The following is a 15314-nucleotide window of genomic DNA, read 5'->3' as shown; positions in this document are numbered from 1 at the left end:
CAATCTAGAGTAAAAATGCACTAGCGCCACACCTGGCGTGGAGCAGTTAACGCCAACATCGTAGACCACATTTGACGTCAAGCATCTGTGCGACCGTTTGGAACGAAGCGGCTTCCGTAGTGCATGCACTACCGGTTCAGCCGCGTGTGCTGCCTGCCCTCAACAAACATGGCGGACGCATTCGGAGACGGGTTGTTCAGCGTGTTTGACGACGAGCAACAAACCTCTTCTAGTAAAAAACTACCGACCAGTGCAGTTGCAGAAACGAGGTATAGCCCCAATCTAAAATGCCACACTTTATAAGACTTTCGTTTCTTTTGCTATGTGTGTTTCAGAGAAGCAGAAGTAGCTATGTCAAGATTCGAGCCTGTCGTTGTTTTATAGTGCATTGTGTATTGGGGCGTTCATAATAGTCCGATATCATTCACGCTTATCTTGAGTCACGGCAACATTCGGGGGTAAATGGTGAGCAGCACAACGGGCTTTGAGTCGCTATGTCATAAGTTGCGGGATCTAACACTTTCTACCGTCGTTGCATGATTGAACACTGCATTACTTCTATTTCGAAGTAAGTAGAGACAATACAGTTCTCTGATGTGGCATGGCTTGTAATTACATGATAGGTACAAGAAAAAGTTGTCTTTTAAATGCATAATGCTTGTGTTACCTGTTAAGGCTCATATATCTAGAAGCCATAAGACAAGTTACAGTTTTGTCTGGTAAGTAATGTTTCGCATGACCATGCCAGATTGTCTAAATGTTGGTATTTGCTCCTGAAATATGGTATATATATATATATATATATATATCGGTAGATGTCATACAAGTGACAGCCCCAAGCAACTGTGTCTGAAATTTTCAGCTGTAAATTTTGTGATTGTATTGTGTTTTCAGCAAATCTGTTGCCAAAAATGGCACCGATAAGGAGGCTGGTCCATCTGGCCGAGCTAAAAGAGAAGCCGATAGTGATGGTGGGGAGGAGATCGTGTCGGGGAAGAAGGCTCGACATGACATTGCTACTACCAATGATTTGAAGTGAGTTGGGCTTTCACTTTACAGACCGGCCTGCTGTTACTTCAAATAGGTCCCACCGTCTTGAATTTACTTGAAGGACTGTCGGTATCTTTGGTGTATCTTAGTTTCCACAACACTAACGGTAGGCACTATCCTGTTGCTGTAGCTGCTGAAAAGTGTTCTATAAAGGCTCAAAGTTTCCCTTTCGTATACATTCAAACTCTACTCAGGGTTTCTTTTGTTTTCAGACACGGTCGTCAGCTGGCGATTCACTTGTGTGTTTTAAGTGTTATCTATTACCCGTATTATTCCTAGTCAAAGTGATGAGAATTCAGTGCTGTAGAGAACATAACTCATATTGGCAATGTGGCAATCCTTGTTTGATGAAGTGAATGGGGAAACAACATCACCAGCTCCATTTCTGGTAGGGTTCTAAGCCCCGTGCAGTCTGCAGAAGATATCTTTTTGTTGACAGAGATCTGAGTGACACCATGACCCGTGTCGCAGCACTTTGAGCCCTGTTGCCCTGTTCCTACAATATCACTTACGTTTGTACCATATAAATGAGCTCACAGTTCTGAAGGCATGACGGCTTTTATTTTGCTGTGTGGTGACCAAACTCGGTTACATGCCACGGAAACCCTTAGTCAAACCATTGCTCATGAAAGGTAATGTAATCCAGAGAATTATTAATATTGAATCATAATTGTGACAAGTATTCTCATGCTATACCTTTTGTGAGTGGCTTGTAAGTCCTCAAACACCTCCTCCAACATCCTAACAGCATAATGCATGAATTAGGTTATGAGTAGTGGTATAAGTGAGTTTTATTTTTTCATTATTGTTTTTAAAGATAAATTAAGGTGGTCATTATTGTTGCTGACTTATGCTTTGTTCTCCAGTTTGGCAGAATTCATGCCACAAGTTAAAGTGGTTCCAGTTGAAACAGTGGAAGGATGTTCCCATGAGGTGAGTTGGTTTGAGGATGAATCCTCATAATTGAGTCTATTAATGAGTAAATTGTTAATCGTCCTGTTTTCTCCTGAAGGTGGCGCTGCCTGCTGGTGATGAATACAAACCACTGAAAGCACGAGTGGGGAAAGCTGCTAAGGTATGAAGACATTAGGTCTGATATTCATACTATAGCCTTTTGATGTTATAGCTCAGTCTTCTGTCTTTTCTCTCACAGGAATATCCATTTATTCTTGATCCCTTCCAGAGAGAGGCAATTCTGTGTATTGACAACAATCAGTCTGTGCTTGTGTCTGCGCACACATCTGCCGGCAAGACTGTGTGTGCTGAGTGAGTATTACAAGAAAAATACAGTGGAATATGTGTCCATACAAATGGTTTTGATTCAGAAAAACGTTTGACCAGCGATTTCAAACATCACATGTCAATAGTAGGACGTATTTATTCATTTAGTGAATTGTGACTTATGACATTTGCGCAGGGCTCTTCCTTATAAGGTAGATTTTAAAATGACCTTAACAGATGTACTACACGGTCTGATTTTGTCGACAAACGTTCGCCACAATCATCCTTCCATCTGAGACACCCCCTACAGTGGGAAAAGATCCTAGGGAGAACGCAGAATGCATTAAAATAAAATAAAATCAGAATCAAATGGAATGAGTAAGCTTAGGTGAAGGTGCTTAGTAACATAATACATTGTCAGTGGAGGATTTGTGCAGTAAAGTGTCCAGTTCATTAGTGTGTTCAGGTGATAAAAAGTGATTTGCAGTATATTGTTATAAGATAAGTGAATTGCCCTTATTAGTATCTAATGCTTGCTTCATCTTTTGTCCCATTTTCTGTCTACAGATATGCAATAGCTTTGGCCCTCAGAGAGAAGCAGAGGGTGATCTTCACCAGCCCCATCAAAGCTCTGTCCAACCAGAAGTACAGGGAAATGTATGAAGAGTTCCAGGATGTGGGGCTGATGACTGGAGATGTCACCATAAACCCCACCGCCTCCTGTCTTGTCATGACCACAGAGGTGACGCACATTTGCATACATTACTATGGTATTGCAGAAACTTATCACTGGTTTCTTCTTCAGATTCTGAGGAGCATGTTGTACCGAGGTTCTGAGATCATGAGAGAAGTGGCCTGGGTCATTTTTGATGAGATTCATTACATGAGAGATGCAGGTAGGAAACGTTACCGGCAAATAACAGGCAGATTTGGACAAGTGCTTGAGGATCGTTTGTTTCTTTTCCAAGAACGTGGCGTTGTGTGGGAGGAGACGATCATACTGCTTCCTGATAATGTGCATTATGTGTTCCTGTCGGCCACCATTCCTAACGCCAAACAGTTTGCAGAGTGGATTTGTCATTTACATAAGCAGGTAAGGACAATACTCGTCTCAATACGGTAGCATGTTATGATGCACCACATGTGGCGGAATTTGTATAAGCTATCAAATTGTAATGGTCCAATGTAGAAGTTTTCGACCACTATGTAGCTATACCTGTTCGTAAAACCTGTGAACATGTATGTCAGAAAAAGCCCCAAGTTATATTTTGATTTCATTTAGGAATTATTTACTTAGACTTATTGTCATTGCTCAAAAACATATCACTATATTATGGCAACGAAATTTCGGTCTGAGGCCTCCAGTTTCCAAAAACTATATGTCCAAAAATAAATAAATGTGAGATAAATACTAATCAGGAAGATGTACAAATAAACAAATAAACAGTATTCTGGCTATTGTCTAACGTTCAGCAGCCTGACAGCACCAGGAACGAAACTGTTCCTGAATCTGGTGATTCTGCATCGGATGCTGCGGAACCGTCTGCTGGATGGCAGGAGGGAGAACAGTGCATAGTGGGGATGAATAGAGTCCGTGATGATCCTTTGTGCCTTGGATAAGCAGCGACCATCTGCTATATCCTGGATGGAGATCGTCTCTGATGTGCACACCCAGGTACTTGGTTGTGCTCACCACTTCCACAGCCCTGTCGTTGACGTAAAGAGGGGCATGGCTGGGTCTCGACCTCCCGAAGTCCACGACTATCCCCTTTGTCTTGTCGAGATTCAGGGCCAGATTGTTCGTCTCCCACCAGTCCTCCAGATGTTGCACCTCCTCCCTGTAGGCCAGCTAATCATTGTCCTGGATGAGACCCACAACCATTTTGTCGTCCGCGTACTTCAGGATGTAGTTGCTGCTATACTTGGGGCGACAGTCGTGGGTCAGCAGTGTGAACAGCAGTGGGCTGAGGACACATCCCTGAGGGGAGCGATGTTCTGGGAGATGACACTTGACGTGTTACTTCCTACTCGGACAGACTGGGTTCTGTTGGTGAGAAAGTCCAGCAGCCAGTTGCACATGGAGGTCTCCACTCCTAGGTGGCCCAATTTATGTACCAGGCCCCGTGGGATGATGGTTACACAGGTGATCTTTGTATTAGTGGATGCTGCAGATAAAGTAGCATTCATACATTTAGGATCAATAGTCTTCCAGTTCAATCAAAACCTATTTTTTCTGGTTATTGGAAAAATGTATCTAATTCATTCTCTCAATTTACCGGCAGCCGTGTCACGTGGTCTACACAGACTATCGTCCCACTCCGCTGCAGCACTACATCTTCCCAGCAGGAGGCGATGGACTCCATCTAGTCGTTGATGAGAACGTAAGGAGTCACTCTGTTATGACGGTTTCTGTTTAAAAGTTACTTTTCCAACCGGTTGATAATCATTTCCAAGATCTTAATTGTGTTGTTTCCTATCTGCCCTTCCTGTCTGTTCATTCCAACACGTTCTTTATGCCAGGGTGACTTCAGGGAGGATAATTTCAACACAGCCATGCAGGTCCTGAGAGATGCTGGTGACTCTGGGGCCAGCAGTGGTGGCAAATGGAACCCAAAGGGAAGAAAACAGGGGGGGACAAAAGGTGATCACAGATATTCAAAGAATCAAATAAGATGAAATAGAGGTGTATGAATTGGGTTGTCTTTAGGCCCGTCCAGTGTTTTCAAGATAGTCAAGATGATCATGGAGAGAAACTTCCAGCCAGTCATTATCTTCAGCTTCAGCAAGAAGGAGTGCGAGGCCTATGCTCTCCAGGTGTCCAAACTGGACTTCAATACCGGTGAGTTGTTCCCTGTTGCGGCATGAAAATCTGCTTTTGCAAAGTTTGTCTTTGTGTGCTGAGATGTTGCACTTGGCTGGTCTCTGGGATAATTTCAGCATAAATGTTAGACAACAGTGTGGTTTGTTATTTTTATTTGTGAATGCCAAGTATTCTTGCAGCCTGACTAGGAAAATGTCTCTTGCCTCAGCCGAGCATGGGGTCATGAATTGCAGTGGAGCTGACATTTCTGACATAAGCTTTGTCTTTGTTGGGCAGCATAGCGCAACCAAGTTTGCAGCGATTTACAATTGTAAGTTGCAATTATTATTTATTATGTGCTTGTAACCGGGTCTGTGATTTTTATGGGTTTCTAATTGTGAGTAAGTGCTAATTCCCTTGATAGTGGAGAACATGTTTGATCAAATCATCATAGCATGAAAAGCTAACGGAGATATCTATCCTATTGAAGAGGAACCTTAGTCTCTGCACTGGACTTGGCCAAAGTAGATTTACTGTGGGTGGTTTTAAACAGCTGCATATTTTAACTGAAGTTACAAAATCTGTTCCTGAAACCTTTAGTAGCAAGTGAGTGTGTGACGGCGAGATGAGTGCAGGCAGCCAAAGATAATTGCTTTCATTTGTGGAGAGAATGATTTGAAAATCCAGATGTTGTCCAGTCACAACAGTCACATAACTCCATCTGGGTTTCACTTGACCTGCTGACGTTCTAATTGGAGCTGCGTGTCTACTGATGAAGCTCAGCCAATGGCCTGTTAGAAATTTATATGTAATTGAGTTTTGTTTCATTCATTTAGTTTTGTCCGGATGAATTCCTGCCAGCAGAAACCTCCTAACTAGGCCCAATAAAGCGCACGATTATTCTAAATAATGCAGACCTATCAGTGCCAGTTTAATGGAGGTAATATTGCCTCATGATTGAGATACTTGTTTTATTGCATTAGCTGAGCTATTGACCATCCTTTTACTTTTTCCACATTTTGAAGTTGCGTCTTTTCATCCAGTTAGTGTTGATTTTCTTATTTTGTGAACTGCGTATTCACAGACGTAAGTGGCTTTCTCCCTCCTTAAAGTGAATGATCTTTACGGGAACATCCTTCCATCTGTAGTAAATAGAAAAGTGGGTACGATGCCATGAAATGTGTGATCCTTGGTCCTCCGGTAGAGAAGAGGGAAAGGGGGGAAAACATTTTTGGACTCGGGAAAAGAATTCTGACTGTCACTTGAGTCTAAATATGGTGAACATGAGCGTTGGTGTTGCTTTTACTGGCCTCTCTGGATGCGCATGAGTAATTTCTCGGCAAGGAGCCTCAGTTCAAAAGCACTTTCAGTGATTTGTCATAGGATTATGTGTCCAATTCAACTTTTTTACCGCTTTATTGTTCGGTTTAGGGCTTTTCTGCTGTTTTTTCTTCTTTGAGTGAACCTGGTTCTGTGTGGTGATGTGTGGTCATCTGTCCTGCCGTGGACTAACCTGTCTAGGGTGTCCCATGCCTCTGCCCAGTGCAGTGGAATGGAATGTCCCAGTTGGGGCTCTGGGTGTGACCTGCCATTTGAATGTCTACAAGTCCTTATTTTCATAGATTAAAATTGAGCAGTAATAACATTCCGTGTCCACACGTGATACTTCCGTTTGGCGACATATGTCCGAAAGATTGGGGATAAGCAGAGGCCAGACAAAATCTGTGATGGATTATAATGGGAATCTGGCAAAGATGGCAGGTCATAGAAAATGGAGAGGATCATTGCGAATCTGAGGAATGCTTGTTTTATTTAACTTGTCATGAGTGCCGAGTTACGCTCTTAGTTGCGTGAACATCGTGATACTTCAACTTGGTGAGATCACATTCTGGTGTGCAAACACGGTTAACCACTGGCTCCTTGGTTCAGGGGGGCATGATTTTTTTTCATGCCTCGGGGTCTAGTGCCTGTGAATTGACTCTCAAGCAGGGTGAATCAGTGTTATAGTGTTAGGCCCAAAATAGGTTGTAACTTGTGGGGGAGAGAACAGCGTGTCATGCCCATAACAGGGATGTAGCTTGGATACAAACATTTCGGTTCATGAGTTATTTTCTTGTTTTCAGATGATGAAAAGCGTCTGGTGGAAGAAGTATTCAACAACGCTGTCGACTGTCTGTCTGATGATGACAAAAAACTTCCCCAGGTGAGACTAGGTCCTGACAAGTGCCAACTGTTTGCAATAATAGTTTGGATTTTCTGCTGCTATAATGCAAATACAATCCATGTCACTCTTAAATTGAATGGCTGAATGATTGTACCATGAAAAAGTGGTGCAGCGAAAAATAAAAGCAGCCACGCTCCACCTATGTTGACGCAATATCTGGAAATGAGAAGAATCATTGTCATTTATCGGAGAGTGAAAAACCTGACTCCCATCCAGAAGTCAGCATTTCAGAATACTGTGGAAAGAAAATAAATATGCTACATTTCCTGTTATATAACAGACACTTATGATTTATGGTGGATCAGAATTTAGGACTACAGACCTCCAGGGTCCGCACTGGTTACCTCATTTGGATTTGAATGCCCAACTTTTTTCTGCACAGTTACTGCTGCTCGTGGGCTCACTGGCTGCTGAATTGAGCTAAACGTTTTTTGTGTGTTATGCTCCACGATATCACAAATCTGTGGTTGCCCTCTCCAGGTGGAGCACGTGCTCCCCTTATTGAAGAGAGGAATAGGAATCCATCATGGAGGTCTGCTGCCCATCCTGAAAGAAACCATAGAAATCCTTTTCTCTGAAGGCCTGCTAAAGGTGAGAACCAAACTCCTTCCAGTGTTTCATTTGTGCTGAAACAGAAGACAGCGGCATAATTATTTGATGGAGATCTGAGAAGAAGAAACAAAAGATTTTGTTTTGAGTTTTTGTATCCAGCTATGTAGCAGTTGAATCTCTGCCCACTCTTCTATAAATTGACTTGACTCTGTTTTCACTTGTCCACTGACCATGTGGCTTTTTCTTCCTGAAACATCTCATGAATGAAAGGCGTAAATACAAAATGTAACCTTCCACCAAAACCAAGACTGCATCCATTTCTAAATAATTAACTTGCCATGTGGCAAAAGACCTTCAGGCTGTTTGGAATTGTTTCATGCTGCTCGCATTGGATAATATGAAAAGCTGTCGAATAGTGACAGATCAATAAACACTATGTGTCTCTAATTTGATGAACTTAAATCATCATTCTTCAGCTGTGGGGCAGCATTTTGACCAGCGACAACAGTCAGTTATTGGAACTCGAATGAAAATGAATGAGCTTTTGCCACACAGTTGGTTGACTAAATGGCAAAAGCCCACTTAATGACACGTTGAACTGTGAAAGCAGAAGAACGTTAAACGTTGCACCTCTCTCTCTCTCTCTCTCTCTCTCTCTCTCTCTCTCTCTCTCTCTCTCTCTCTCTCTCTCTCTCTCTCTCTCTCTCTCTCTCTCTCTCTCTCTCTCTCTCTCTCTCTCTCTCTCTCTCTCTCTCTCTCTCTCCAGGCTCTGTTCGCTACTGAGACATTTGCCATGGGCATCAACATGCCGGCCCGCACTGTTCTCTTCACCAGCGCTCGCAAGTTTGACGGCAAAAATCACCGCTTTGTAAGAACAAGCTTGGATTTCATGTATTATAATTATGTTTTTCATGATTTTCCTCACTTTCATTGCCTATATTCACGTTACATTGGGGGAATTTAGAAGCTTGGGTTGCTTTTATACGCTCCTCTCGATTAACTGATGGATGAGGTGCAACAATCAGAACATGCTCAGTGAAGTGCTCTGTCAATCTCACCATTCGACCTAGTTCATATCTTGCTGTGTGGTGTTGGGTTGTTGTGCATCTCAGGTTGGTCTATGATGCTGTGTTGTTCATAATTGAACAATACTTCTTCAATCTAATCTAAAATGTCCCTTCTAAGGGTGGTTACTGATGTTGATGTTTTCCTTCATAAATAAGAGATTAAATACAATTATATGTTCAAAATATGTGACTTATTTTAATTTTTGATTGATTGATTTTAACCCATGACTATTAAGTACCTTTATTTCAGGTCGAAAAGACCATAATTTGTTGTAAATTTATTTTGTTAATTCTGCTGCTTATCTAAAAAAGCAACGTTTTAAAGCTTTTGTTTTGAATTGCTTTTCTGTGGTTCATTATGAACATTTTTCTTCCACTTCTATTTAAGCCTCTTCCCTGGTGCTGTCCTCATCTGTTTCACTGGTGCCTTTACTCCCTCTCCCAGAAGTTAAACAAGGTCACATCCATTTTGTGTCCTTCTCTTGAAGCTGCTTCACCAATCAGAAACCACCAATAAGACAGCAAAATAAACTCCCTGGAACCGTTTCCAGTGCCGAGAATAATTGGCCCAAAAAAGGTTCTCTGGCTCTAAATTATGGTGTTGCATTATCCCTGTGTGTCAGCCTTTATAAGGTCTTCAACACTGCTGCTTCTTTGCCACATAAACAGCCACGTGTTGTTTGTCAGATTGAGGAAGTGCTGTCACAGAATAGAGTCTCATATTCACACACAACAATGAGTGGAGACCAAAAAAAGTTTCACAATTTTGCAAGAACATCTGGTACCTATGGTGATGCCAAAAATCCACGCAGGCACTAAAACGCACACACGCACACTCACAGTCACACAGTCGCACACACACACACACACACACACACACACACACACACACACACACACACACACACACACACGCATATCTCATTCCGCAACCAAGTTGCTTTTTAGATCAGGGACGATCACATGGCATTCCTAAATCAAACACCAGATCACTGCAGGACGAGATGAACTCTGCTGCCCTGCTCTATTCACGGCTCCTGCCAGAGTGCCGGTTAATATGTGGAATCTAATCAGAGACATGTGCTCTGCAGAAAGTGGAGCTTGAGGGATTTTCGTGAAAAGCTGTTTTTGTTCTGCGTTTTCTCCTGCAGACAGTTGCATCAGCCCTGAAGTCAGCTGTGTGGAGAGGCACTACTTGTAGAAGGATTTGATCCGTTGCAGTGCTTTCCTCTCTCTCCTGTCTAAACAGCAGCGCTGTTTACACATGCGCCACTTTCCATCCCACCACTGCCACGCTGCAAAGACACCAAGGCTCTAATTATGTGTTCCTTCCTTCTTTCATCAAGATCACTTCCGGTGAATACATCCAAATGTCTGGACGTGCAGGAAGGAGAGGGATGGATGAAAGAGGAATTGTTATCTTCATGGTGGATGAAAAAATGAGTCCAGCTGTGGGAAAACAGCTTCTGAAGGTACTTTAATGGAGGCTCTCACGAAGAGATTAGCATCTTCAAAGTCGAACCTTGAAGTTGAAAATGGTGGAGACAACCAAAGATTTTAGTTTGAAATTCAACACATTGGTAACTGCTGCTGTAAATATTTAGTGTGGGGATTATAAAAGTAGCTGCAGGAAACATGTGACTTCAGCCTCTCGACCTCTGTCGGCTGGGAAACGATGCATCCGAATGTTTAGCAGTATTGAATGAGTAAATATCTTGATCTCTGATATGTCAAAGGTCACACTGACCCTGGAACACTAACCTTGCTGCTCCCCCTGACTTTAGTTGAAGTGAAGCAATTGTGGAGCAGAAGAGGAGTAGACAAAATGCGACTTGAATTATGTGTTCTGTGTTCAGTTGCAACGGAAATGTGAAGTGCATTGACCGCTTGACCCCTGACCCTGGTTTAGAGGAATGAGAGTCTTGTATGTAGTTATGTTTTGTCTCTTTCTGCTATTTACCTCGACTCAGTAGCATTTGGTGAAATAGCTGTGGGATATTTGCAACATTTCATAGTTAATTAATATTAACCCAGTTGGGACCCATGCAAACTATTTTGTCAAGAAGCAAGTCTGGTTATAAAAGAACAATACATTTTTTTTACTTGTTTTTGACTTGACCTAGTGAGTGAAATCCTCATTCATGTGTGCGGCGTCAAAATACTACCAATTCTTAACATCCAGCTGTATTTTTAAAGTCCTGGCCTTGTGCGATGTCGGACCAACAGATAGTGTTATGGGTGTGGTAGTTCATTGCTCGACTTGCTACATGTCAGAGAGATAGTGTTGTGCCTGAGGACAAAAACTTCTCTCTCAGTTTTGACTGGCTGTAATTTCAGTTTTTGGACACAGATTTGGTCTTTTCTCTGCTGACCTGACTCATCGACTGCTTGTACAACAAACATAGTTATGTGTGATCAATACAAAAGTTATTCTGCCGACAAGCCCCCTTTTAGGCAACTAACGTCCATGGAGTTTAGTTGAGAGTATACGCTTTCATGGTGCTTCTGCCTGTGTACTATCACTGTCCGCTTTCATCAGTGTGAGTTGATCATGAGTTTCATTTGTCTGATTTTCATGCTGGTCCATAGGGCTCTGCTGATCCTCTGAACAGTGCCTTCCATCTGACCTACAACATGGTGTTGAACCTTTTGCGAGTGGAGGACATCAACCCCGAGTACATGCTGGAGAAGTCTTTCTTCCAGTTCCAGCACTACAGGGCTCTACCTGGCGTGGTGGAGAGTAAGTTGCTGTGTGTCGGATGTGCTCCATCTCACCCTGTCCTCTGCTTCCTCTTCTCTCAAACCTCATGTCCTCCTTCACCACCTCCATCAATCTCCTCTTTGGCCTTCCTCTCCACCTTCTGCCTGGCAGTTCCAACCTCAACATCTTCCTACCAATGTACTGGCTCATCTCTCCTCTGTACATACCATCTCCATCTAGCCTCTCTGACTTTGTCTCCTAAACACCTGACCACATGTGCTGTCCCTCTGATCTACTGCTTCCTGATTCGATCCATCCTGCTCACTCCCAGAGAGAAGCTCAGCATCTTCATCTCTGCTACCTCCAGCTCTGCCTCCTGTCTTTTCCTCAGTGCCACTGTTTCCAAACCATACAACATTTCGAAACGTTTCCTGTTTCTGTGCAGAAATTGAGAAGCTGGAGCAGCAGTACAACGCCATTGTAATTCCCAATGAAGAAAGCGTCGTCACGTACTTTAAAATCAGACAGCAGCTGGCCAAGTTGGGTAAAGAGATACAAGAGTTCATCCACAAACCCAAATACTGTCTGCCCTTCTTGCAGCCTGGGCGTCTGGTGAAGGTCAGTTTTCAGTTGATAATGAGACACAGAAGTCAAGGGTCAAGTCTGAAGTCTGGTGATGTCTTGAATGAGCAGGTGAAAAACGAAGATCTGGACTTTGGCTGGGGTGTTGTTATAAACTTCAGCAAGAAGTCCAATGTCAAGGTATGCAGATGGGCTTCTGTTTGTCCGCTTGAACTACGCTGTGATTGGCTCATGTTTGATGTTTCAGGCCACCACTGACTTGGAGCCGCTGTACGTGGTGGAGGTTTTGCTACACTGCAGCAAAGAGAGCATCAAAGACTCGGCGACAGAAGCAGCACGGCCGGCGGCTCCAGGCCAGACCGGAGAGATGCAGGTGTGTGATGTCAGACATTTTCTACACAAGTGTTTGGGTAACAACAATCGTGGTTTTCAGGTGGTTCCAGTGATGCTCAGTCTCCTGACCTCCATCAGCTCTGTTCGACTTTACATCCCAAAAGACTTGAGGCCCTTCGACAACAGGCAGCTCATGCTCAAGTCCATACAGGTGTGTAACAACAGATTCCCGGATCGTCTGTTGGGACTGACGTTTCCGCTGTTTGTCAATGTTGCCTTCATATGACAGGAAGTACTGAAGCGGTTTCCTGACGGCGTTCCGCTCCTCGACCCTATCGACGACATGGGCATCAAAGACCCGGCGCTGAAGAAAGTCATTCAGAAAGTAGAAGCCTTTGAGCACCGCATGTACTCGCACCCATTACACAGTGACCCCAACCTTGAGTCGGGCTACTCTCTCTGCGAGAAGAAATCACTGGTGAGAATGATTCTTTGCTCTGACGTCAGTTGATCCCTAATGTTTAGACTACACAATGAATTAGTCACCACACCAGATAATCTATGACCTTCTGTTGTCGGCTCCTGCCAGACCTGTCGACTACAAACGCTAATAAAGACAAAAGCCGGAAGAAATCCAGAGCAGAGATTTGGTACAGAACCTTCTCTGTGAGTTCTGGGTGGATCTAACATACCAAAACCACCTGATATGATCTTATCAACTGGAGGGAGTTTTTGTCAAGCTGTATTTGTGGGGAACTGGAGTCCGAAACTTCCTGAGGAAATGCCGCCTTCTCTAAATGTATCACTGGCCTTCAGTATAAATGGGAGGCTGCACGATCATTGTTTCATAAGGAGTTACAGCGGTGAGGGTTTGAACTCAAGCTTTTTCTGATAATTATTTATCAAGCAAATAATCTTTTCAACCTTTCTCCAACTTGAAATCATGTCTGAGCGTCTCCACTTTTTCCTGGGACTCATGGAATCGGTCTGTGTTTGAGAAATGTTCTTAAAAAGAATGAAATGAAAAACAGATTTTTTTCCTTCCTTCAAAACTTGTTTTCAAAACTCAGTCCAAAAAAAAATTCAGAGTTCTGGGCCCCCAAAGCATGTGTCACTTGGGGTATGAAATGTGGTGTGTTGAAAATCTCTTTAGTGTGAGTTAGGAGTCTCATCACGCTACACGAGTAACACATGTTGGCTCAGCTGTCTTTTGCTTGTCAAGTGCTACACACTTTCAACATGGCTGGACTTAATAGTTAACTCACCAGAACTCCCTTTGACAACATGTTTGGCTGTGAAGGTGTGTTGGCAGATCAGCTCAGATAAGACATTCCCTCACTTCCCTGCAGCCTTCAGTGCCAGCCTGCTGAGGCCGTTGGCGTATTCAAAGCGCTGAGCAGCCGTTTGCATTCACATTTGTTTGTGGCTTGTTTTATGAGAGTGCAGCACTTACTAAAGTGGATTATTCTTCGCTTACTTGGCAGAATTAAACTTGTACCATTAACCCTGCTAATCCTCTGAGGCAGCGCTCCATCCCATTACACACTCACAAACACTCATGCCCCAGTCCAAACTACAGCGCTGTTGCGTCTTATGTGAGACATAAATAAGTATTTGTGTTTACTCTACTTTCACCCGTCAAACTAGTCCACAAACGAACAACTCGAGAATAATATTGTCTTTGGATCCGCCTCTTAACATTATTAGATTTGGCTTGAGTTTTAACATTGAGCTCCAGTTCACTTCAGACTCTTCTGTCTTCTGGTAAAGTAATGATTTTAAATTAATAATAGTGAAAAATTCTCAGCCTTTGTCCTCTGACTGGAGTCCACTGTAATATTATGAGGTTGAAATTGTAACTCACCGGATGAATATTTGCGATGGGGTTTTGTTTTGCAAAGAAATTAATTTCTAGTCTTCTTTTCCTGCTCTAAAACGTGGCAACTCTTCTGTAAACGTCGATGATTTAATCTGATGTTGCCTTTCGTCAAAGCTGTTGAGTGTTTGCTTGGATATAACTTGGTTTTAGTTCCTCTCCGCCTGGATTCTTTCAGATTGCCTCAGACCTGCGGGCAGCCAGGCGAGAGCTGAAGAAGGCTCGCACCGTGCTGCAGATGGACAAGCTGAAGTGCAGGAAGAGAGTCCTGCGCCGCCTCGGCTTCGCCAGCCCCTCAGATGTCATCGAGATCAAGGGGCGAGTCGCCTGTGAAATCAGCAGGTGAGTCCGCCCTGATTTTGGACCCTCAAATTCCAGCTCGACCTTGACTTGACCTGAATGTGGCTGCAGCAGGGCCCTGGTGAACCCAGAGGATCTGCAGTGCACACTTCACTAGTAAAGCTCACTCGCAAAGATATTTGTCATCGAAATTTACCGAAGAAAAAAAGAAAAAATACACTTGATGCAAATTGTTGAGAAAATTGGAAAAACGGAATAAAATAGTCAAGCATAAAAAAAATAAAAATAAACATATTTTATTGAAACACAGAAGATATAAGTGAAGTATAAATGTATGGCAATAGCAACAGTTTTTACTGTTGGGGGCGCCATCACTTCCTTAATCGTTGGTAACTATCACAGATTTGCATCTGTCAAGTCAATTCAGTGACACACTACTGCCACCATATGTGGCTCATGTATTACAACTGAGCATCTCACAGCCCAGAGGTGTAGAACAAAAAAACTTTCTGAGGCCGTCAAGGAGGCCCTCGCGGTCCATCCATGGGCCCCGGCCCTATGGTTAAGAATCACTGGTGTAAGGCATGTATTATTTTATATGTGACATT

At 43.1% G+C, this 15314-nt stretch overlaps 1 protein-coding gene across 1 annotated transcript in view; it reads left to right on the top strand.

Annotated features, from left to right (window-relative positions):
- The first annotated feature begins 153 nt into the window (after window positions 1-153).
- Window positions 154-15314, top strand: part of mtrex (Mtr4 exosome RNA helicase) — a 19142-nt gene continuing 3981 nt past the window's right edge. Inside the window, exons 1-22 of the mRNA XM_053868777.1 lie at window positions 154-269; window positions 895-1035; window positions 1917-1983; window positions 2063-2125; window positions 2204-2316; window positions 2839-3013; window positions 3077-3167; window positions 3240-3364; window positions 4554-4652; window positions 4792-4912; window positions 4979-5110; window positions 7195-7274; window positions 7776-7886; window positions 8614-8715; window positions 10261-10386; window positions 11504-11654; window positions 12061-12233; window positions 12309-12377; window positions 12445-12570; window positions 12631-12741; window positions 12820-13008; window positions 14585-14748. Of these exons, the coding sequence (XP_053724752.1) occupies window positions 169-269; window positions 895-1035; window positions 1917-1983; window positions 2063-2125; window positions 2204-2316; window positions 2839-3013; window positions 3077-3167; window positions 3240-3364; window positions 4554-4652; window positions 4792-4912; window positions 4979-5110; window positions 7195-7274; window positions 7776-7886; window positions 8614-8715; window positions 10261-10386; window positions 11504-11654; window positions 12061-12233; window positions 12309-12377; window positions 12445-12570; window positions 12631-12741; window positions 12820-13008; window positions 14585-14748 (2630 nt within the window). The 5' untranslated portion in view covers window positions 154-168. The remainder of the gene's footprint in view (window positions 270-894; window positions 1036-1916; window positions 1984-2062; window positions 2126-2203; window positions 2317-2838; window positions 3014-3076; window positions 3168-3239; window positions 3365-4553; window positions 4653-4791; window positions 4913-4978; window positions 5111-7194; window positions 7275-7775; window positions 7887-8613; window positions 8716-10260; window positions 10387-11503; window positions 11655-12060; window positions 12234-12308; window positions 12378-12444; window positions 12571-12630; window positions 12742-12819; window positions 13009-14584; window positions 14749-15314) is intronic.

The sequence above is a fragment of the Synchiropus splendidus genome, chromosome 1 (genome assembly GCF_027744825.2).
Source record: "Synchiropus splendidus isolate RoL2022-P1 chromosome 1, RoL_Sspl_1.0, whole genome shotgun sequence".
In the NCBI taxonomy this organism is placed as follows: Eukaryota; Metazoa; Chordata; class Actinopteri; order Syngnathiformes; family Callionymidae; genus Synchiropus; species Synchiropus splendidus.
The sequence above is the reverse complement of the archived record's forward strand: the minus strand, read 5'-3'. Positions and strand labels throughout refer to the sequence as shown.